At 44.3% G+C, this 24,755-nt stretch overlaps 1 protein-coding gene across 2 annotated transcripts; it reads right to left on the reverse strand.

The window, feature by feature from the left end:
- On the reverse strand, positions 1 to 24,755 carry Copz1 (COPI coat complex subunit zeta 1). 2 transcript variants are annotated; one of them, XM_027949768.2, is made up of 9 exons: positions 24,684 to 24,755; positions 10,344 to 10,412; positions 8,687 to 8,768; positions 7,985 to 8,076; positions 6,229 to 6,284; positions 4,549 to 4,626; positions 3,755 to 3,806; positions 2,118 to 2,156; positions 1 to 1,345 (listed from the first exon to the last, which is right to left on the reverse strand). In XM_027949768.2, exons 1-9 carry the CDS (start codon positions 24,699 to 24,701, stop codon positions 1,298 to 1,300), a joined length of 534 nt encoding a protein of 177 aa, XP_027805569.1. In that variant the 5' UTR covers positions 24,702 to 24,755; the 3' UTR covers positions 1 to 1,297. The 2 variants fall into 2 exon arrangements, with proteins under 2 accessions (XP_027805569.1, XP_027805568.1); XM_027949767.2 differs by lacking the exon at positions 24,684 to 24,755 and having other exon boundaries at positions 10,344 to 10,454.

Consider the following 24,755-nt stretch of genomic DNA (forward strand, 5'->3'; position numbering starts at 1 on the left):
TTTGGAAAAAGAAATGTTTTATTCCTCACAGAGCAGCATAGGAAGGTGGCCATCTCCTGACTGTACATCTCTTACACCAAGATGCCCCTTAAATATGCCCAGTTGTCTGCCCCACTTCAGTGTTGGAGTACTGGCAGGTAGTGGATGGGACAGAATGTTTAAGTCTCAGGAAGGTTATCTTTTTGTGGGGAAGAAGTTTTGGGTCAGGGGAAAAATTAGACCCAAGAGTGGATGATCCATTCTCTTATCCTCCTGGGGAAACCCAAACCCCAAAGGAAAGTGACCTCTCCTGGCCACATAGGGAGGGAAAGAGACCAGACCTACTGCTTTCATGTAAGGCTGAGGCAAAGGAAGAACAGGGTTAAGCAGCAGATTGCAGACCCAAGGCAGATGACAAAATACATGTTGGGAGCTGAGGGGACCAATCACCTCAAGGGCCCAGTTGAAAGTCCCCCTCCTTCCCCAGTTCTGAGCAAAAACTCTTCTTCCCAAGACTAGAATGGAATTTTGTTCCAGGGACTGGCTTTGCTCTGGGGCAGAGAGGATAAACCAGGTAAAAGGCCCATGGGTAGTAAAGATGGAGAATTAATGTTGCAGATCAAGAGATGGACCTCCCCAGAATGACCACTCACAGACCACAGCAGTTTTAAAGCTGCATGCCAGGATCAGGGTGGAGAATGAACTTTATAAGCCCACTCCATAACATTTAACTCACTGTTTTTGCCACTCCTATAAGCTGCCTCCAATCACTTTTCCAAGGCAAAGGACAGGGCAGTAAGAAGAAATGGGGGGAAAAAGGCTGAGGCCAGTAAGTGGAGCTGAGACTGAGACTGGACACATCCCTGCCCATCCCCAACCTCACTCATAATATGGAAAGGAATTCTCCTCCTACCTCTACCCTTGCTGGACATATGGGCTGTTGGGACAAGGCCTGGTAAAGGCAAAGGGAAGAAAACACTCAGCACATTCTTTCTCCTGCTTTGATCTGGACTGTAGCTACAGCGAAGGGCAAAGGAGTAGACAAAATATGGGGGCAGGAGAGCATGGACCAAAATCCAGTCTAGAAGGAAAGAGGATGTTTCCTCTGCTCTGCATCCAAATCTGCTTGGAGCTTTACTCCTAGCAAGACTGAGGAGAGAGAAGTGTACTGGGGGAGGGGCAACCCCAGACAGGATGGAGATTTAAGGATCCCTTATAATCCGGGAGATGACCCTGAGAGCACCGGTTTGGGCCTGGATGAGAAATCACAGCAGACATGCAGAGTTTTGAGGGGGGCGAGGAGCCAGGCACGGGGTCTTCACCGGAGGAGTGACCACTTGATCTGTTCTTTAGCTGATTGAAGCACCTGCAGAGACAAGGGCAGCACTGAGGGAGACTTGCTGAGGGGCAGGGTGGGAAGGGGGCAGGGCTCTCCTTCTCGTCACTTGCCTTCCCCGTCCTTAGAAGAATGAGGAATAGAAAATCCCCAAAGGTAGAGGAATAGGAAGAAGTCTCTAAGGCCCTAGAGGATTGTCAGTTTGGGAAATTCCCCCAAAATTCAAATCCACTGGGAGGATGAAGAGAGAAGAGGTATACCTGGGAGGAAAGAAAAAAAACTGGGGGTTACTGGACATATGTTAAAAAGAAGAGGTCATACATCCAGATGAACTCCTTAGGGAGGATTTCTAGTGGGTAAAAAACAACCCCTCCCTTGGCCCCTGAATCAGGTAGACAATCTATCTGCAGTCAAGGTAGCAGGATGGATCTGCAAAACTTGTATATCCTAGAATATGCATTTCCAGCCTTCATTTGAATAATAAGAGAAAGAGAGTGTGCACACACACGCACACAGACCATCTGCTTAAGGCAAGCCTCTGCTGGGGAATAAATCACTGAATGAGGCATCAGGCAGGGAGGGTTTGAAGGGTACTGAGGAGGGCTGACAGCCACTGCTCACATGCAACTGGAAGAGGAGTTGGGAGGGGGGTGGGGAGCACAGGGCTGTGTGAGTTTCAGTTCTCCGGAATAAGAGGGAACCAGGGAAGATCTCCAGTCTCATCAGACTTGGCAAACTGGGATGGACTACTATTCCTCTTTAGTGACCCCATCCATCTGGAGAGGAAGAGAGAAAGTCATACCTGAGACACGGTCTGCTCCGTTAAGGGGACATCTTCACCCTGTGGCACAGAGAAGCATTTAGGTTGGAGGCTGGCAGTGGATAGGAAGAGGTGGTCTTTTAAACTGAAGCAAAAGGCAGGAGCCCTAAACTTCTCAGTCCCTTCTAGTACAGCCACAATTTTACTTGGCCAGAGGGACCATAAATACAAAAGGGTCATTTCATCCATCCTCCATTTTAAGGCAAGACTTCTTAAAAGATTTATTCCATTTCGAGTAATCAGCAGGTTATCTGATCCTCAACTCCCTCAACTCGGGGGGTGGGGACCTGATTCCCTAGTCAGAGAAGACCTTCCCTGAATATCAATATCGCTGGGGAAAGGATGAGGGGGAGCCAGGGATAGTTTAATGGATCCCGCAAGGCCTGATGGGTAACGACAGCATGTTAATTTGAAGAAATAAACTGCTGCAACAGCAGCCTGAGAAGGGGAAGGGGGGAGTTGGTGGTGGGGGACCCTCTCTCTTGCCACATAGAGACATATGTTAGAGGAGAAGATTAAACTATGCAAATGGAGCCCACGGCAGTTAAGGGAGAAGATTTCCCATTACCCGGCACTGTCAGCCTTCACTCTATGGAGGTCAGAGCTGGGACATTCTGTGAATGGGGAGATTTGCTTTGTTCAGACATCATAGCACCCCCTCAATTTGCAGGTAGGCTCTCCTACCCACCATGATCCCCATAGCAGACTTGCAGCCTTTTGTAGCGGACTCAGAGGCCCCGTTCTGATATCACTAGTACCAAAGAGGACTGAGGTTCTGATGAACAGAACCTTTTTTTGGTAATGGGGATTGAACCCAGGGGTGCTTAGGCACTGAGCCACAGCCCTAGCCCTTTTTATTTTTTGAGATAGGGTACTATTGAGTTGCTTAGGGCCTTGCTGAGACTGGCTTTGAACTTGAGATCCTCCTGCCTCAGCCTCCTGAGCCACTGGGATTATAGGCATGCACCACCATGCCCGGTAAATAAGTACTTCTTGATGGAGAGGTAGTACTCTCAGTTATGTTAAGACTTTAATGTTTTTTTTTGTGTGTGTGTGGTTTTTTTTTTTTTTTGGGGGGGGGGGCTCCCAGGAATTGAACCCAGGGGATCCCCAGCCCTTTCGATTTTTTATTTTGAGACAGGGCTTTGCCAAGTTGCTTAGGGCCTTGCTAAATAATTGAGGCTGGCCTCAAACTTGTGGTTCTCCTGCCTCAGCTCCCAATCCACTGGAATTACAGGCGTGAGCCACCACACCTTGTTACATAAGACTTTAAAAGGCAAGAAAGACACTCCTCTGTCTCAGATCTATCTTCAAAGAGGAAATAAGTCAACCTCAAGTTTCAGAACTATGAATATTAAAGTTTCTTTTATTTCATCATTCATGCAATACATTAAATGTTTACTTTGTACAAAGACAACATGAGATGCTAGGTATCATGTTAGGGGAAGAAATAAGTTCCTTTGCTTCCCTTCCTTCCTAAGATAGGAAGGAGGGACAAAAGTTGTATGTATGCTATCAGCCCAGACCCTTAGACACATTCGGTTGGTCTGGCTCTGGAGGGTGTTTGTGGATAGATTTGGGGGAGGGGGATAACAGGAAAATACATTGCTGCTGCTTACCCTTAATGCCACCCGGTGTACAACTTGCTGGGGATCACTCTCTAGTATCACCCTACAGAGACAAAAAAGAGACCACTGTTCACTTTGGGATATGTGTTGTGATTGAACCCAGGGGTGCTCTACCATGAGCTACATCCCCAGCCCTTCTTACTTTTTAATTTTGAGATAGGGTCTCACTAGGTTTCCAGCACTGGCCTTGAACTGTCAATCCTCCTGCATCCATCTCCTGAGTCACTAGAATATAGGCATGTGCCAGCACACCAGGCCTCCCAGCCCTTTTGTGTATGTGTATGGTGTTGGGGATTGAACCCAGGGCCTTGTGCATGTGAAGCAAGCACTCTACCCGCTGAGCTATATCCCCAGTCCCCTCTCAGCCCTTTTTATTTTTTACTTTTGAAACAAGGTCTGAGTTCCAAGGCTTTTTTTTTTTTTTTTTTTCTTTTGGTACCGGGGATTGAACACGGGGGCACTCAACCACAGAGCCACATCCCCACCCTATTTTGTATTTTATTTTGCTGAGGCTGGTTTTGAACTCTCAATCCTCCTGCCTCAGTCCCCTGAGCCGCTAGGATTACAGGCATGTGCCACATTGCCCAGCCTAAGACTGCTCTTGAACCTGCACTCCTGCCTGTCTCCTGAGTAGCTGGGAAGTACACCAGGATGCCTAGCATGTTCACTCTGTCCTAGTGGACCAACATACTATGGGGACAGAATTCTGACCACTTAGCCCACTTGACTTAGAAGAAGAGCAAGCCACCCAACCATCCCAGATCCAGGCAGGTCAGAGAACTCACCCTCCATCTACGATTTCATCCACAGCCAAGAAGAGCCCCTCCATGTTCTCCAGCAGAGCTCGCTTTTCTACATTTTTCCTGAATCCCCCAAAGAAGAGAAAAACCAGTCCTGTGTGATAGAATCCTAGGACATTGTCTGGATAGGGATCCCAAACTATACTAATAAATATGTCCAACAAGCACATAAAGAGGTGAATAAGATGAAGAACTTTTTAGCCAACCTAATTTCCTCTAACCCTTTTCCTATTTTTGTATGCTGAGTAAGAATCAGGAATGTCAAAAAAGAGTGTGAATAATAGGCTGATTATCCAGAGCTATTGTTTCTTTCTTTTCTTTTCTTTTTTGGTATTGAGGATTGAACTCAGAGGCACTTTACCTCTGAGCCACATCCCCAGCCCTTTATTGTATTTTATTTAGAGACAGGGTCTTGCTGAGTTGCTTAGTGCCTTGCTTTTGCTGAGGCTGGCTTTGAACTTACGATCCTCCTGCCTCTGTCTCTGGAACTGCTGTGCCAAGCCCTGGTCTCACTAAATTGCCAAGGCTGACTTGAACCTGAAATACTTCAGCCTCAGCCTCCTGAGTTGCTGGGATTACCGGCACAAGCCACTGAGACCAGCTTAGATATATAATTTTTTTCCTACGTGATGTTTTCCTACTATGATGTTGTTCATGACATTGCTTATAAACACAGACATCAGTAGGTAGGAAAAAAGGAAACAAACACAGCTAAAAATCTGGAGGTGGTGGGAGGTGGGAAGGGGTTGAATACAAACCCTATCTGCACTCAAGCTCTGCCAAACCTCCTACAGCTCGCTCTGCATCCCATCCTCCCCCCTCCTTTACCAGCTCTGCTCAGGCTCAGAAAAGAATCCCAACAAGGGGGCTAAGAACAATCAGGGTCCATATCCACCAGCTGCAGATCCGGTGGTTGGTGCATGTGGCCTGTCACATCCGTCAGTTTGACTCTTTCACTAGATTACCCGAAATGAAGTCTATTCATTCACCTGGCTGAAAAATAAATCATCCCCTTCCTGAGGAAACCTGAGCCATTTGCCCTGCTGATTTTGTGGGGCTGAGAGCGCCTGCTGTTCTGTTCCGGATGCTGTCTGTACTGGGTTCACTTGGGAGCTGCTGGGGGAATGAAGTTCAGAGCCCTGGGTGTTTTCAGGAAAAGTATCTTATGTCTCTTCTCTTGCCCATCGACATGGAGAACAGAGGACTAGTGAGGAGATGGAAAGGGAGGAGAGGGTAAAGAGCACATTATTCCTGTTCTACAGAGGGGGAAAATTAAGGGCTAGAGGTAGAAACTTGGGAGTGCCGCCTCCATTCCCAAGGTATGAATGTTTCACATGGGATACTTCCTTATGCTTGCCCTTTGCCTGCTTCTAATGCAAAGAATGATGCCTCAGAGCCTCGGAGAATGACGCATCAGGAGGGGCTGAGAACTCTGACAGAGCCACTGGGGACCAGTAGGAGAATCCCCATCCTCAGGAGAATTACTCCATGGGAGGGACATGCTCTCCATCCAGTCCTCCCCCTCAGTGTGAGTTACTCTGAAATAATAAGACCACTTCTTAAACTAAATTGAGTCCCTGGAGCCTCTGCTGATCCCCCTCAAATCCTTGGGCCTGAAGAATAGCTACTTTCTCTCCCAAACCAACAGTAAGAATGGCTGCTTACCTCAGCATCTGGCTCAAGGAGTCAAAGAGGCAATTCAGAACAGCCATAAGCATCAACTGTTGAGAGACAGAGGGAGAAAGAGAAGGATCAGGGCCCTACAAACTGCTCCCCAAAAGCAAAACCCTCCAATTCATTAACCATCAAAATACATGGGCTTTCTAAAAGGACCAGAAACATAAGGTAGAAGTGAATACAACACAGGAAGAGGACGTATGGTTTCTCACAGGAGTGAATTCTGCCACACCATTCCACAATTTGAGGCCTCTTTAGCCAGAAGTTTAAATAGAATTTTCCTGTTGTAGTCCTCCACATATCTTTTTTTAAAAAATAACTTTATCTTATTTATGTATTTTTTTTATGTGGTGCTAAGGATTGAACCCAGTGCCTCACACATGCTAAGCAGGCACTCTACCACTGAGCCACAGCCCGAGTCCTCCACATATCTTTACTAATTGTATATGTGTTATCTGATGTCTTAAGTACAGAGAAAAATCACTGCTAAGGTCAGAGAAAGACAGCATAGCTACTGGAAAGAGCATGTCCTTCTTTTTGCCCCTATGGTGCTGGGAATCCAATCCAGGGCCCTGAGCATGCTCAGTGCACACTCCACCAAATGAGTGTACCCTCAGCCCAAGCACGGGCTTTTAAGTCAGACAGAACTGGGTTTAAACCCCGGCTGAACCATTTCCTATACATATGACCCTGACAGAATTATTTCGTTGAACCATATGAAACTGCCACTTTTGTAGCTTTGACAATGGCCACAAACAAATAATTTTATGGTTCCTCATGGTTTGGTTTCCTCATTGGTAAAACAAAGGCACTGACACCTAAGACTCACAGAAGCACTGCAAGGTTTAAATAACAATGTACTTAACAAAGCACTCGCAGCAATAAGAGCTCAGTAAGGGGTGCATCTCTCAAACTTTTTTTTAAATCTATTTATTTTTATGAGGTGCTGAGAATCGAAACCAGGACCTCACATGTGCTAGGTGAGCGCTCTACCACTGAGCCACAATCCTAGCCCTCCGCGTCTCTCAAACTTTGACTTTTGCTAAAAATTATCTGGGGGCTTATTTTTACCTATCCTTTCCCCCCGCAAATATTTATTTTTTAGTTTTTTTAGGTGGACACAATATCTTTATTTTATGTGGTGCTAAGGATCAAACCCAGTGCCTCAAGAGTGCAAGACAAGTGCTCTACCACTGAGCCACAACCCCAGCCCTTATCTACTCTTATGGAAGTTGCTATTACTTGACATAAATGGTTTTTCCTGAATATAGGAAGCAGGCTAGGATCTCACCCATAGTCCCATTCACACTGTATGACTTCATCCAATGACCCATTCATACTGTATAGCTTCAGCATGACCCAGAATATCTGTTCCTAGCTCAAGCTCAGTCGGGTATGCACCATTCACAGAGGACCCAGCGTCCCGACCCCAACCTTGACCATATCTCAGAAATCCATCTTAAAAAACACTGTGCAGGGAAGGATATTAAAACCTGTATTATAAAATATATATATACACATACATACACACACACTGTGCCTTCTATATGGAATTAAGAAAGTGGGAAAACTTCCTTTCTAGGCAGATTCATTTGTGGAGCCATGGTGGAGATCTCTGACCCCTTGGTTAGTCCTGTCAGAAGCCAGAGGAATGTGGCTCTCCTAAGCCCAAAACATGCGGCTACGTCCTGCCTGTGGTTTAGGAAGTGGATCAAAGATAGTAAAAAGGACTGGGGATTCTCACCTCATTTTCATAGGAGCTGCCAATCACATAGAAATAGAGATCGATACTGCTTTTATACACCACCGTCAGGCCTTCCAAGAGGGCAATTTCACCTGGGGGGAGAAAGGCGGAAACAGGGAGTGGCCTGAGATGAGGAAGTAGGAGTTACCTGAACTCCTGGTATCCAGTTGTTTGGGGCCAAGGTAAGGCAGGCTCTAATGACCTCCAGAGACTTAAACTGACCTATTCTTTTGGGGTGGTATCAGAAGGGAAATTTAAACTGGGGGACTCTAAATTGTATCTTCTCTCTAACCTCCCTCCCCCACTCCTACCCACTAAACTTATTTCCCTCCTTGTATATGAGACAGGATACTAGTCGATCCTTCGGAGGTGAAAATGCAGAGCGGTCACCTTTACAGACTTCCATTTACCTGCCCTAATGGATGCGGTACAATAAGCAGAGCTGCAGTTAAATTTGTCAAGTGAGGCTCATAAATCCAGGGACTAGACAGGTAGCTAACAGCCAACCTTCCAGCACGGTATTCCCGCGTGAGGTACACTCACCTCCCCATTACATTTCTGAAGAGTTTATTATATGAGGGGAGGAGGTGAAAAAGAAAAAGGAGGCAGTCATTTTATCCTTTTTCCCGCAGTCCTGCTGCCACCCCCTTCCCACCATGGTTCGCCCCCAACAGAGGGAGTAGTGAAAGGAAAATGACCTACTGTCAGTCCGATGGGTCTTGTTGAAAATATTCTTTTCAAAGGCCTTTTGCTCCTTGACACTGGGGTAGGTGTCGTCATAGTACTGGTCAGAGGGAAAGGAGACAGGGTTGGGTCATTAGAGCTGGGAGCCCAGAATGATTAGTGACTATGCTCGCCCTGGGATCTTGGATTTCTCTCCTTCAAGGCAGAGGGTAAGGGAGAAATAATGACGTGGAGAAGGAAGGGCTACTGAGGCAGAGAATGAGCAGTGAGTAATCAAATTTAAAGAAAGAATTAAAGAACCCTGCAATAAGCAATCCCACTTCACATTTCTAAAACGGTGGGCAAAGGTCTACCAGACCTATAATGAGGCCTGCGTTTTTTGTTTGTTTGTTTTGTACCAGGGATTGAACCCAGGGGCACTTAACCACTGAGTTGAATAACCAGCTGAAATAACCAGCCCTTTTATGTTTTTATTTTGAGATAGGGTCTCACTAAGTTGCTTATGGCCTCACTAAATTGGTAAGACTGGCCTCAAATTTGTGATCCTCCTGCCTTGGCCTCCTGAGTCACTGAAATTAAAAGTATGTGCCACCACACCTGGAGATGAGGTCCTGCTTCTATCTGCATTTTAGGAGAGCTCTCCTAAGACCGTTCCCACCAAGTGCTTCTGGGGAGCTGCCCTGTCAGGCAGCCATGCCAGAGAAAACAAAGACTAGAAGGCAGAACTCTTCCTCAGACCCTTCCTCAGACACTCCCTCACTGTATGAAGCTGAGGAATGAGGAAAGACTGTAAAACCCTCCTCCACAGCATGGGGAGCCCTGCCCTGTGGTCTCTCTCAAGTCTCAGCTTTCCTTTCTGCAAACTAAGAGAAGCAGGGGGCAGTCTAGCACATTGCTGAACCTATTCCCAGGCTCTCCCTGGCAAGGGGGCGGAGATGCAGGCTGCTAAATCGTTCTGCTCTTTAGGGGCTAATCCGTCGCAGTCAGCTGAAGACCTATGACAGGTCTGGCATTTAGTAACTGGATAACTGTTTCAAAAGGTGTCCTGCATAGTTACATCCAATTACAGGGAGGAACAGCTGGTGAATTCTAAACTAATCTCTACCTGCTGATTGATTTATGCTATGCTTGCCCGGAGTTAATACACCAGGGACAGAAGAAATTTCTACAGGAGGGGGAGAATATGGAGGGAAGAGAGGGGTGTCCTTTCTCCTCTCTTTCAAAAGATCCAAAGTTAAAAACACCATACTGGGAAGGCAAGAGGTAAGAAGCTTGGTGAGTCCTGTAAATCTAGAGTTGAAACCACAAAACAATCCCCTGGGTAAATCCAAGCAGGTGACAGGGTGGGAGGGAAGGAGGTAGGAATGATGTACATGGGTAGAGTGCTTCTAACATCTAGACACTGCTCTGATCAGGAACCAATGTTCCAATGCTTCTCCCAGCTCTGATGCGGGTAACAGTGGAGGTCAAAGTCTGAGGACAGCAAGTAGAAAAGCAGTGTAGCTAGAGCCCAAAGAAAACTGAGGTTTTATCTGGAAATGTCAAGGGGAGATGGAAGATTCTCAAAATGATACTATCACTATCAAAGAATATGAGTTAGTAGGGCCAGTCTTCAAGATTCCAAGCTCGCAATGTCTTTGTCCTGCTCCTAAACTAATTTGAAAGGGAATCTCACCTTAGCAAAAAGTCGGTCTCCATCATTGTCCAGAATCAGGATGGCTTTGACAGTATACAGGGAGGGTTCCTGAGGAGATACGAACACACCTTCAGTCCTGAAGGCTCCCATCACCACTGGCACCCCAGATAACTTTCCCTAGTCACACTGGGGCTGTAAGGGGTTACAGAGGTGACTCTATATGTCCCCTTCCCTGACACAGTTAGATTTTGACATTTCCCACTGAGAATGATCAAGCAGTGAATGACCTGGGGGAGGGAGCATTTCAACAAAGGACTCCAAGGCAGCGACAGAGGAAGCATCTGACTCACAGAGAGCTCAGTCAAGGTAGGTCATGCTGTTATTTCCAAACACTATGGTACAGTTATTTTCCAAATTACCATCCCTCCCTGGTCTCCCACACAGGTGGGTATGGAATGTGACCAGATTAATTAATAGGCATTGCATGAGGCCATCTGAAAATAGGATTGAATGCCCTAGTACACTTGGAAGTGTCTGCAGTCCCAATGCAGTAGCAATGCAGAGGCATAAAGCAAGCCTTCCCTAAACCACCCACACACTGAATAGAAGAAAATAAGTGTTTATGTGCATGCACGTGCGCACACACACACCAATTCTGAACGCAGCCCAGAGAGACAGACACAGCCCCAAAACTCTCCTACCAAGCCCAATTCCCCCGCTATATCCTAGTCACTACTACTTAACTTGCTAAGACAAAAACCAATCTGAATTTTGGGGGTCGTAAGAAGATTTGAGAAACACCCTGGGGACTGGAGGTAGTAAGCAAGAGGGGAATTTTCTTTCACTATCAAGAATCAAACCGAGGGGCTGGGGATTATGAGCTCAGTGGTAGAAAATGTGCTTAGCCTGCCTGAGGTCCTGGGTTCCATCCCCAGCACCGAAAAATAAAAAAAGAATATTGGCTCTCATAAGGGAATCCCAGCCTCAGTCTAAAGGGTTACATTTAATTCCCTTCATCAACTGCAAATATACCTCTTTGCAAAAGCTCAGTGGTGGGCTGGTTGCAGCTGTTGCAGTTCAGTGAAGAGAGCACAGAAAGACAAAAAGCCGCAGTGGCTGGGGTCACTCTCTTCTAATTAGCTTACTAGGGGAGGGGAAAGGGGGAGGACAGGGAAAGCAGTGGTACCTGTACAGAAGGCATTTGCTAGGGCACATTCCTTGACTTGGCAATCAACACTACTTACCACTGGGATCCCTGCGCTATGAAATGGGGCTGCTGTTTTGCTCCTTTCCTGGTCTTACTAAGCAAAACCCCTAGTCCTCCAACACATTCTCTAAGGCCATGTTGAACAAAGACCCAAGGGTGAGGAGAAAAAAATTATACCCAAGGATTCAGAAACTACACGTTCTACAAAGGTCAACTGGCTCATGAGGGTCCAGGAGGTGTAGGTGTCCCCGTGAGAAACCAACAGAGTTCCGGAGGGGGAGGGGAGGCTAAGAACAGGAGTAAAGGGTGATAAGAAATGTCAACTTTCACAACTTGAATTCTTGAGGACAGCAATTTGTTTTTTTGGTTTTGTTCACTGATTTATCTGAGTGTCCAGAACAATGCCTGACATATACTAAACTCAGAATTTGTTCAATCATGGAGAAAATAATTTTGATTTTTAAAAAAAATTTTTTGGGGTGCTGGGGATGGAACCCTGAGGGCTTGTGCATGCAAGGCAAGCACTCTACCAACTGAGCTATATCCCTAGCCCGAAAACAAATTTTCATGATGTAGTGAGCATCTAAGGGAAGTTTTAAAAATATATTTTAAGGGAGGGAAAGGGAGAGAGAAGGGAAATTGCATGGAAATGGAAGGAGACCCTCAGGGTTATACAAAAGTACATATAAGAGGTAGTGAGGGGAAAGGGAAAAATAATACAAGGGGGACAAATGAATGACAGTAGAGGGGGTAGAGAGAGAAGAGGGGAGGGGAGGGGAGGGGAGGGGGGATAGTAGAGAATAGGAAAGGCAGCAGAACACAACAGACACTAGTATGGCAATATGTAAATCAATGGATGTGTAACTGATGTGATTCTGCAATCTGTATATGGGGTAAAAATGGGAGTTCATAACCCACTTGAATCAAAGTGTGAAATATGATATATCAAGAACTATGTAATGTTTTGAACAACCAACAATAAAAAATTTAAAAAAAAAGGCTCTAAGAAAAAAAAAATATATATATATTTTAAGGTATCAATGGACCTTTACTTATTTATTTGTATGTGATGCTGAGAATGGAACTCAGTGCCTCACACATGTGAGGTAAGCACTCCACCACTAAGCAACAACCCCAGCTCTAAAGGATTTCTTATAATTAGATTTCTGCATATAAGTGGATTTTTCTACTGTGACCATTTGGGGTGATATTACTACTGACCTTACCTCTCCTCTGACAAGCAATCCTTAGAGCTGCCCCCCATAAACTGCACTCTGGAATAAACAAGGTAGAAGGAACTTCTGTCTCCAACCAGGAAACTGTTGTCTAGTAGAGGGAAGTCCTCTAGAGTCTAATCTAAATTAAGGTCACAAACAGAAGCAGCTTTCCTAACTCCTACCTAGCTCCTCAAAGATCTTCCCATACAAAGATTTCCCCATTAATGCATTAATGCAGCCTCTGTTCCATAGCAACTTAGCTCCTAGATTCACCAAGAGGGAGACAATAAAGGATTTCCCTGTCAGTGAATTGAGAATGAGTTTCCTTCTTTCTTTTTTCTTTTTTTTGGTACCAGGGATTGAACCCAGGGGCATTTAACCGCTGAGCCACATCCTAATCCTTTTGATTTTTTTTATTTTGAGACAGGGTATTGCTAAGTCATTAGGGCCTCACTAAGTTGCTGGGGTTGGTCTCAAACTTTGCGATCCTCCTGCCCCAGCCTCCTGAGTCACCGGGATTACAGGAGCGTGCCATTGCAACCAGTGTTTTTCTTTATTTTCCCCTCTCAGTACCAGGGATATAACCCAGGAGCATTGTACCACAGAGGTACATTCCCAGACCTTTTTATTTTTCTCATATTTTGAGACAGGGTCTCACTAAGATGCCCAGGCTGGCCTCAAACCTGCTATCTTCCTGCCTCAGTCTCCAGAGCAGCTGGGTTTTCAGACATGTACCACCACACTCAGTGAAATGAGTTTCCTTAATGGAAACAAAGAAGTCCAAAAGAAGGAAGTTTAGAAGAAATCATTTTTTCCTGCAACCGTTTTCCCTGAAGATCCTTGGCTTTGTCCCTCTATCCATTCACTGCAACTTAGAGAAAAGCCCACTAGTTTAACCTGGACCTTATTCAGGCATAGGTGACTGGTTCTTGCAGGCACAGAATCTGGTATACTTAGAAGGTACAGGAATACAAAGAAAAGAAAAGCCCTATTAGCCACAAGCCAACTGTGAAAGTCAATGTTCTTGTGGCCAAAGTAGTATCAGTGCCTAAACAGTTATGCTGGCAAAGAGAGAAGAACATTCCCTGGATTCTGTTTCTGCTCTTTTCACTGGCTTCCTAGAATACCTGCTTAAAAGAGAGACACTGGGTCTTCCCGGGCAGCATAAAGATTGGCTGAGGAAGGCACGGACAAGGTCCAGATTCAATGTATTAGAGCTCTGGAAGAAGAAAGAAGGCATGACAGAAAAGCTGGCTAGTTCAAACTTCCAAAGAAGAATCACACTCAAAATAGCTAGAAATGCATTAGAACTTCAATGCTGCTTGACATTTCTATTCTACTTCCGCTGGAGCCAGCAGCAGCTTCTTTACTTCTCCTGCCACCTCCTGACTGCAGCCGGTTCCACTTCAGCCCGGGGCCTTTACCTTTCAGGAATGGGGAGGGCCAGGAGTTCCCCTCATGCCATAAAACCAACCAGTTTAAAGGCCCCAGAAGCCATTACTGATAATGTAATTTCATTTTAAGTTTTAGCAAAGGGCAAGTTTATAAATAACTCCCAGCTACTGAGAAATGGGCTTCCTAGACAATGGACTAGGCTTGACCTTGTAGCATATTAAATGCTGTTGTTAAGAAAGATCCTACAAGCTTAGGCCCATATTCAAAGGACTTAAAAGGTCTATTCTTCCCTCCCACTCCCCAAATGGGTAGCTGCTAGAAAGCTTTCGAGACAAAGTTCTGTGATGCACTGACTTTCAGAGAGCCACAGCCTGAGTGTATAACAGAACTTCACCTCAAATGCTAATGGTGCCTGGAAATGGTGTACAGGCAGACTGGTTTGTAGGACAGATTTTCATGCATGTTTTTATGATCAAGAAAACTAGAATGCTCTGCTCAGGACAGCTGAAAACACCATAAAATTAACAAATGAGGCTGCTGCAAATGTGTCTTCAATCTCTATAAAGGGCTTCTGAAACCTGATGAAAAACACTGTCTTCCAGAACCCTCTCCCTCTGCACACTTAGGACTGTAGGCGGTGGGGTGGGGGTGGGGTCATTCTAGTGCTGCCCCCTGTGGGCCTCTGGATGACCTGCAGCTTGCTCAGGACTAGAGTCATTAGCAAAAGTATTTAAAAGGCAGCTCTGGATAAAAGCGGTGTAAAGACCTGTAATCCCAGCGGCAGGAGGCTGAGACAGGAGTTCAAAGCCAGCCTCAGCAAAATCAAGGTGCTAAGCAACTCAGTGAGACCCTGTCTCTAAATAAAATAGGAAATAGGGCTCAGGATGCGGCTCAGTGGGCAAGTGCCCCTCAGTTGTTCAATCCCCGGGTTAAAAAAACAAACAAACAAACAAATAAAAAACCTCTATATTTGTGTGTCTTTTAAGTGAAACTAGTAAAGATGGATTTTTAAAAATCACTGAGTTACTCTGTTTATATAGTTTTATATAGTAAGAGAAGAGGCTGGGGATGTGGCTAAAGCAGTAGCGTGCTCGCCTGGCATGTGTACGGCCCGGGTTCGATCCTCAGCACCACATACAAATAAAGATTAAAAAAAAAAAAAAGTAAGAGAATACTTTGGGGTGTAACACTCGATATATCTTGATATGCCACCAAAAGACTAGAGGAATGGTGTTTAGGGCAGATTGATAGAATATTTGGGAGCTGTGACTAAGGGGGCAAAATCAAAAACCCTTCATGGAGGTAGAATATGTTATCCATAAAACCAAAAGAGCAACAAGTTAAGAATCTGGTTGTGATTCCTGGAAAGTTCTTCATTTCTTTTCTTTTTTTTTTTTTTTTTGAAGATTTATTTATTTTTTTAAGAGAGAGAGAGAGAATCTTTAATATTTATTTTTTAGTTTTCGGCAGACACAACATCTTTGTTTGTATGTGGTGCTGAGGATCGAACCTGGGCTGCATGCATGCCAGGCGAGCGCACTACTGTTTGAGCCACATCCCCAGCCCAGTTCTTCATTTCTTAAAGAGAAATTCTTAGGGCCACACTGAAAGGGTATACCATGGTTTGGCAATGGGTTTCAACCAATCAGAAACTAGAAGATGCTCTTCTCTCAATCCTATTTATAAAATAAAACCAAGATAGTAAAAACTCAAAGGAAAAATTCCTAGATACCACTCCCAGCTGCACATGGCAAAATTGGGTATTTTTGCTCCCTGATTCTGTGCCAACATTTTTCCAATTAAAAGCTCCTTTGGGGCTGAGGGCTCCAATCTGCAAGCCACAAGCCTGGACTTCAGAAGAATTAGCTAAGGGCTTTGACAAGGACATGCAGTTAGAGTCAAGAGGCACAGTTCAGGGGCTGGGGATCTATCTCAGTGGTTGGGGATACAGCTCAGTGGCTGAGTGCCAGAAAGGCCCTGGGTTCCATCCCCAGCATGAAGGGAAACAAAGCAGAGCTTTAGAATAGGAGCCACAGGTACCTCAGAACATTCCCTGGCTGACATGAGACCAAATATTGGTTATAAAGAAGACACTAAACACATGTCTTAGGCAGAACTGATGGCAAGAAGACAACTAGAAAGAATCTTCCTAGCCAACACAGATCCAAAACGTGGCAAGCCAAGTCACCAAGAGTTCTGCCAATACTGGAGAAAATGTCTCTAAATTCCTAGGATCCTTGTATTACATTCTTGATCAGCCATACTCAAATTCTCCCTTTTTCTCCAAAACACCTTCCTCATGGGAGAAGTAAGAGGCTTGACCTAGATCAGTTAAGGTTAATACCTTTTTTGAGTAACTGCAGGCTCCCTTCCCCCTTCATAAGCTGGTGAAATCTATGGACCTTGCTCCCAGCAAAATACACACTCACGAACTTATGATTTCAAGTTCACAGATGTGGGTTGAGAATTAAACACGTTTGTCTCTGAAGATAATACAATAATGTGGAGAAGGAGAAAAAAATGGGGAAATGATTGATCCTTTTATAAATTAGGCCTGTTGCCTCTCACAAGTTAATGAATTCAATAAACAGGTGTGGCCTTCAGAAATGAATGAGGCTGAGAAAACTAACACAGCCAGCAGGGGGAGTAGAGGCCGGCGCCACACCCCTCCGGCGGTCAACGGCCGAGTCTGCTAACTGTGAAATCTACGGGATGAAGATGACCAAGCCTCAAACTCTTCAGGAATGCAAAATCTTGGGTCCTTTCTTAAAACTCTGAAAGGCTTTCTGCTGTAGAAATTTTCCTAGTGGTTGGTCACACAGTCCCCGACTCTTCAACCATCATGAAAGTGAAAGATTCACAGAAATGAGGGACAATGATGCAGCACTGATGGGAAGAGAGATGAATTGAACAAGCTGAAATTAGACTATATTCCACATCTGAGGCCTGAGAGCAGTATTAGAACTTCCTGCTGCCCCAGTTTGGTAATTCAGAAGCCCTCCCTTAAATATCACTCAGCAAAGAAAACAGGCAAATGGAGCTAGATTCATTTCTGATGCATTCTTGGTCATAATTTGTATCGTGATTAACCCACTGCCCCCACCATCTGCTCCTAAAAACAATGTTAGTCTCTGAAAGATTGAATTGACAGCCTGTGTTTATTTTTCAGTCTATTTACACCCCCAAATCAACCCCTAAGGCAGAATTGCTCTCCTCTCCGGTTTTAGTCTCTCTCTAAAAACTACACAATAGAAAAGGAGTTGGAGAAAATTCACTGTCAGAACTATCCAGAAAAATTGGTTATGGATGGGGACATCTAAACTGATAGAGAGTGGGGAGAAAAAAAAAAGAGGCCAAATCAAAGAGGAAACAGGCTTCCTCTGCAGCATATATGACTTAGGTTACACAACAGGAAGGACTTCCTGAAGAGGAGGGGAGGTCAAACACCAGCATAAGTCAAAGAGGCTAGTAAATCTAAGGACAGGAGAGATCCTTCTAATAATCTGATGTGAGAAAGCCATTCTGTCCATAAGCAGGAGAGGCAAATTGTAAGAGGGCCCTTGCTAGTGCAGGCATCTCATAATGTAAACGGACTCAGCCTCCCAATCCATCTTCATCAGCTGCCCCAGGGGCACACTGCCTTCCCTCTTCCTAATTACTCCAGCATTTAAGTGGGTGGGTAGGTACTGACACTTTATTATTACTATTCCATCTTTTATTTGCCTCCTCCAGTTCCCCTTTCACTAGTGATCTTGTCAATATCCTGACTCTAACCAAGCCACGGGCCACATCAATGCAGTAAAGTAAGAAAGAGAAGCAAGAATCTACATGAAAAAGACCCTAGCCAGATGTGGTGTCCATGCCTGTAATCCCAGTGACTTGGGAGGCTGAGACAGGAGGATCACAAGTTCAAATCCAGCCTCAGCAACTTAGTGAGGTCCTAAGCAACTTAGCAAGATCCTGTCTCAAAACAAAAAACTAATAATTAAAAAAAGGGGCTGTGGTTGTGGCCCAGTGGTTAAGCATCCCTGCATTCAATCGCTGGTGCTAAAAAAGATCCTAAACCTAACAGTAGGCTCCTCAAATATCCAAATAATTGCACTCATCTTTTGCCTCCCAGGGAGGACCTGGCTTCTCAAGGGTCTGGTTTTCTTCTCAGAGGGCCCCTCCTCTTCTTCTGACCATGTGACAGCTCCCCTAGACCTTTGATATAATTTATACTTTGCCAGGGACCAACTCTTTCCCACTACTGTGAAGGAGAGGGAAAAAATATATATAAATACGTCGGAAATCTATAACGAGGTCTTCTTGGAGGGCAAGACATGGGGAGAGTTAGAAGCAGCGTCAATTGCTCTTTGGGGGTTTTAGTTCAAGCCAAGGTCTGCTTCCAGCAATCAACCATTAAAACAAGCCGGCCAGAGTAACAGCACAGTTTATTCTGATCATTTAATTTGAAGTGTCAATAAATTAAACTTCAATCAATTAAACTAGGTGTGCAATAACCCAGATGGACACCCCGACACCAACATAATCACAATAAAAATTTTTATGGCTGCCAGGGACCTCACCGGGGGCAGTGCTGGCACTGCTCGAGCCCTAGCTGAGAAATATATCTCCACAGCACAGGAATGAGGAGATTGCTTCTCCTAACGAAATGGAGGGGCCAGGCACCAGCAAGGACGCAGCTGGAAGAGGGGCACAGGGGACTGCCAGGAATGAGATGGGAGTGCTTTGGGGGCTTAATGTAATTGATACCTTTGCCCAAAGCAGGGGGAGGGGGCATTTAGGCCAAGTACCTCTACTGTTAGTGCCAAAAGAATTTAACAAAAGCCTCATTAAGATGATTCAGGAAGCAAGGGCCATGGAGCAATATCAACCTTTAAGAGTCATTGATGTATTCTGTATAGTTTCTTCTTCCATGTATATGCACATCCTTGTGCACTTAGAGTGGCCTGATTTTTTTAGTGAGGCTTAGAACCTGGGACTTGGTCATTGTTTTAGAGTAAAGTTATTAAGGAGAGAGAAAGGACAGAGTTAGAGCCTGGTCTGTAAAGCACTGGAAAAATAGATAGAATGGGAATCCAGAGAGGATTAGGAAAAATGAAACCCATGTACAAAGATTTAAGAATCTAAACTACTGGAGTAATTCAGCTTTGAGGGGGGGAAAGGTAAAGGAGGAAGGAAGGGGTAGGTGATTATCTTTAAGATTTCATGTGGGTTGTTTTTGTTTTTTTGGTAATGGGGATTGAACCCAGAGCACTTAACCACTGAGCCACATTCCCCTGTCTTTTTTTTTTCTTTTGAGACAAGGTTCCATTGAATTGCTTAGGGTCTCCCTAAATTGCTGAGATTGGCTTTGAACTTGTGATACTCCTTGCCTCAGCCTTCCAAGTTGCTGGAATCTCAGGTATGCATCACCATGCCCAGCAAGATTCCATAGGTTATTTATTTATTTATTTATTTATTTTTGGTATCAGGCATTGAACTCAGGGGCACTCAACCACTGAGCCACATCCCCAGCCCTACTTTGTATTTTATTTAGAGACAGGGTCTCACTGAGTTGCTTAGCGCCTCACTGTTGCTGAGGCTGGCTTTGAACTCTTGCCTCAGACTCCAGAGCCACCAGCGTTACAGGTGTGGACCACTGCACCTGGCTTCCATAGGTTATTAATGGAGAATGGTGACCTGCAGAACTTCCTCTCCCTTCAACTAAAAAAGGGAGAACCAGAAGAAATAGCAGGAGAGAGAAAGCTGAGTCCAAAGATGCAGGCTGAAGAGCATTATTATTAAGCCCCTGGTAACTGAAAGAGATGAAAGGGTCTTTTTCCTTAGAGACTACAAGGAGACCTCAAAAAGATAAGACAAATCTGTTTGAAAGCTTGGGCTGTATTATTTAAGAAATGTGACCTACTGTCAAGTACCTAAAAAAAGAGAACCTATTGTTATTTAGAAATTTCCATAATCAGAGCAAAATTTTTATATGTATTTTTTAGTGGTAGATTGACACAATACCTTTATTTTATTTTTATATGGTGCTGAGGATTGAACCAGTGCCTCACATGTGCCAGGCAAGTGCTCTACCACTGAACCACAGACCCAGCCCTCAGAGCAAATTTTGATGGTTATTTTTTTCTATTCTTTTTTTTTTGGGGGGGGGGGGTGGGGAGCAGGGATTGAACTCAGCAATGCTTAACCACTGAGCTACATCTCCAGCTCTTTTTTTACATTTTCTTTGGAGACAGGTCTTGCTAAGTTGCTTAGGGCCTTGCTAAGTTGCTGAGGCTGGCTTTGAACATCCTGCCTTAGCCTCCCTGGCTGCTGGAATTACAGACATGCACCACAGCGCCCAGCAATTTCTTTCTTTCTTTTTTTTTTTTTTTTCTTTTTTCTGAACCGGGGACTGAACTCAGGGGCATCTAATGACTGAACTCAGGGGCACCTGACCACAGAGCCACATCCTCAGCCCTATTTTGTATTTTATTTAGAGACAGGGTCTCACTAAGTTGTTTAGTGCCTAAATTGCTGAGATTGGCTTTGAACTCTCGATCCTCTTGTCTCAGCCTTCCAAGCCCTTGGGATTACAGGCATGCACCACCACACACCCAGCGCCCAGCAATTTCTTGACCCAGTCCATCTTACCCTTCCTTTCTCAACATCCTACAACTTGTCTATGCCTTGTATAAGTGAGAAGAATGCATTTTGATCAGATATCTCCAGAGGTCTTGTCGAATCAGCAAATAGAAATGTAAGAGTAGGAACCCAAAGTATTTTAGGAGTCTACCCTCCCTAAGGAGTGACTTGTTAAATAGTATCTCAGTAAACTTTTTTTTTTTTTTCTTCTTATTAGGGATTGAACTCAGGGGCACAAAACCACTGAGCCACATCCCCAGCCCTATTTTGTATTTTATTTAGAGACAGGGTCTCAGTGAGTTGCTAAGTGCCTCACCATTGCTGAGGCTGCCTTTGAATTCTCGATCCTCTTATCTCAGCCTCTTGAGTGGCTGGGATTACAGGCATGACCACTGCACTGGGCCAATACAGTAAACTCTTTAGCTCAGTAGAGATCTAAGGTGAGATCCAGGAATCCCTTGTACTTTTGAAATACTAATGAAGATGAAGACAAAAATCAGGATGTACTACTGAGTAAAAATACAAGGAAATGAGAGAAAAAGGAGCAGTGAGAAAAGGTGATTCTAAATCAGATGGAGCTGAATTTTGTGGGCCAGTATGTCAGGGGAGTGAGAAGTAGGGATCTAGGAAAAATTACTTGATTCTCAACTGAGACTCTTCATCTGAATCACCAAATACATAATAATATTTAAGTAATAAAAAGTTTCCTCATTTATCCCAAGAATGGTACAAAATAATGCCATGGTGGATATAGAGAAGTTGATTGGTTATACGCAATGGATGCCTTAGGGCAGTAGGGCTTAATCTTCTCTCAGAATTCCAGTCAAGAAAGGCTGGATTAGTGGAAAATGAACACAAATTCTTAACTGGAGTCCAAATTAAAGTTAAATTGTAAAGAGAAAAAAAAATGTTGAATAGAGATGATACAGGGGAAGAAAGGTACCTGGTTTAATATCCCAAATCAAAGATCAGCATAAAAATTAGAACTGATACATGCTGGTACTTTTTCTTGGTCCCCAAGAAAAGCTTTATATAACAGATGATTGAAAGGACAATTCTGCATATTGAAAGAATGTAAAGGTCCCAATGAGAAAACCTACAGTAGCATCAGAAAGAGACTTGGTCTGGGAGGATAAGGAAATCAAAATCTAATCCAAGTTTTTACAAAGGAACTTCCTTTATTAAGTTCTTTTCCCTATACCTTGGTTTCCCCTAACTCCATTATATAGGTTCCTGATGACAAAGAATCAGTATTTTTTTTTTGGTACTGGGGATTGAACTCAGGGGCACTCAACCACTGAGCCACATCCCTACCCCTATTTGTATTTTATTAGAGACAGGGTCTCACTGAGTTGCTTAACACCTCCCTAAACTGCTGAAGCTGGCTTTGAACTCTCAATCCTCCTGCCTCAGCCTCCAGAGCCACTGAGATTACAGGCGTATGCTACTGCCCCGGCTCCTGTATGGTTTTTAAACAAAGTTCAGGGGTACCTGACCAAGTTAGCAAGGATCTTCAAATGCAGCATCTTAGACACAGATTAAATGGAAGGAATAAGAGAGAAGCAGATACAAAACTAGGGAAGAGAAAATATGACAGATTTTCACATTTTGCTCAAATTCAAAAGAATATATTTTGATCAGATTTCTCCAAAGGTCCAGCCGAATCACCATTGCACACAAACTCATTGTTAAAAAGGGTTCCACATGGGGCTGGAGTTGTGGCTCAGTGGTAGAGCACTTGCTTGGCATGTGTGAGGCCCTGGGTTGGATCCTCAGCACTGCATATAAATAAATAAGATAAAAGATCCATTTATAACTAAAAAATATTTTTTTAAAAAAATGGCTCTAGGGCTGGGGTTGTGGCTCAGTGGTAGAGGGCTCGTCTAGCATGCTTGAGGCACTGAGTTCGATCCTCAGCACAACATAAATATAAAATATTGTGTCCACTTAAAACTAAAAAAAAAAGGGGGGGGGGGCTCCACAAGCCAGGTGGTGCAGTAGCCCAGGAGGCTGAGGTAGGAAGACTGCAAGTTCAAGACCAGCCTCAACAAATCAGTGAGACCTAAAGTAACTCAGCAAGACCCTGGCTAAAAATTAAAAATGGGCTTGGAATGTGGCTCAGTGGTTAAGTGCTCCTTGGTTTCAGGTTTTTGGTTTTGTTTTGGTTTTTGGCAGTGCTAGGGATTGAACCCAGGGCCTTGTGCATGTGAAGCAAGCACGCTACCAGCTGAGCTAAATCCTCAGCCCCCAGTGCCCTTTGTTTCAATCTCCAATACCAAAAAAAAAAAAGACTCCCCAGACATCATCTTCCTCATTTCTTGGACTTTAAGGAGACTCCTTTTTAAATATATGTATGAAACAATCTAAAAACTTCCAAAGAAACCAATTTCCTAGAATCTATTTTAGTCTGTTACCTGGGTTAAGAGAACTCATTAACTGCCAGGCAGGGTGTTACACGCCTGTAATCCCAGCAACTCAGAAGGCTGAGACAGGATTAAAAGTTCAAGGCCAGCCTCAGCCACTTAGCAAGACTCTCTCAAAATAAAAAATAAAAAGGGCAAAGGATGTAGCTCAGTAGTAAAGTGCCCCTGGGTTAGAATACTCATTAATTCCCTGATAGACAATACTTAGAATTACTCAATTTTTAAGCTCTTTACCTAAACTTAACCAACCCATATGATAAGTAGAAATTTTCTGTGACACTTTGAAATAGGGAAACTAAAACCTATTATTCCTGGGGTTGTGGCTCAGTGGCAGAGCGCTTGCCTTGCACATGTGAAGCACTGGGTTCCATGTGAAGCACTAAGTTCAATCCTCAGCACCACATAAAAATGAATAAACAAGAAAGATATTGTGTCTATGTATAACTAAAAAAATATGTTTTTTAAAAAACCTATTTTCCCTTTTAGTGATAAGGATCTGTGTGTATATATGTATGAAATCTGAAGGAAAATAAAAGACAAAAAAGCTTCTTTAGAAAGATGCCTAAAGATCAAATTAAGGAAAGGGGGTGGAATTCTTATACCTGCGAGCACACGGGCACACACACCCTTTCTGAAAGCCAGATAAGCACTTTTAAGAGAAATGCTCTAGTCCAATTCTAAAGAAGGAGTAATAACTATGTTGTTTGAATTAGCAAAAAAGGATGAAATGAACTAGAGGGCAAATAAACCTCTTTAGCCACCACGATTCTCCAGAGAGAGAAATTAGCATCCTAGGTCCTATAATAAAAATTCCTATGGTTGGGGATGTAGCACAGTGGTAGAGGCTTCCCTACTATGGAAGAGATCCTGAGTTCCATTCCCACAAGGGCAGGAATCCTAACTGTAAAGAGGAGGGAAAAGAGAGAACAGAGTCTGAGAAAATATTCCATGATCCATGCTAACTCTAATACTCCAGAACTCTGACAGAACGCTGAGTCTTTATCATGGCATACCTATGTAATAGGGATTAACAGGAAATCGAAGTGGGTTTTTTTTTGAAGGAAAGTGCCAGGTAGTTATCAATGGACACACAAATTCAAAACAACCAGTTTTGTGTTGACCACACAACTATGTTCTAAATTTACAGTTTCGGGGCAAGTAGGAAGGTTTGCGTAAATTCAAGTCAGAATATCATCCACAATGCTAAGAATGAGAAGGACCTTGAGGGACCCCAATCCAGTACACTTATAATCCTAGGGAATGCTAAGGACACCATGTGCTCCCTTTAACTTTTTACGGACTCTATGTTTTCTCCCCGGAAGGGCTCCCACTCTCAACCGAGGCTTTAGGTCCTGCACTAGGCCATACACTTATTACACCAGCCTGCAGAACCTTCTGTCCCCGACGATTACCCGGAACTCCCCTTTCTCCCCGCTCCCAGTCGGCTAAACCCTGACTACCCGCCCGTCTGGGCACCGCAGCAGCTCTAAGCCCCTCCGGCTCCTACCAAAATCAGCGCCTCCATCTTGCCCCGCAGCTGGTGCCGACGTGGAGCCGCAAAAGCAACGCCGCCGTTGAT

This window comes from Marmota flaviventris, chromosome 3, assembly GCF_047511675.1.
Source record: "Marmota flaviventris isolate mMarFla1 chromosome 3, mMarFla1.hap1, whole genome shotgun sequence".
In the NCBI taxonomy this organism is placed as follows: domain Eukaryota; kingdom Metazoa; phylum Chordata; class Mammalia; order Rodentia; family Sciuridae; genus Marmota; species Marmota flaviventris.

Coding starts and splice junctions, on each gene's coding strand:
- Copz1 (XM_027949767.2), bottom strand. CDS start 10,454: ATGGGAGCCTTCAGGACTGAAGGTGTGTTCGTATCTCCTCAGGAACCC. Junction 8,077..8,686: donor CAAGACCCATCGGACTGACA/GTAGGTCATTTT, acceptor TTCTCCCCCCAG/GTGAAATTGCCCTCTTGGAA. Junction 1,346..2,117: donor CGGAGCAGACCGTGTCTCAG/GTATGACTTTCT, acceptor TTGTCTCTGCAG/GTGCTTCAATCAGCTAAAGA.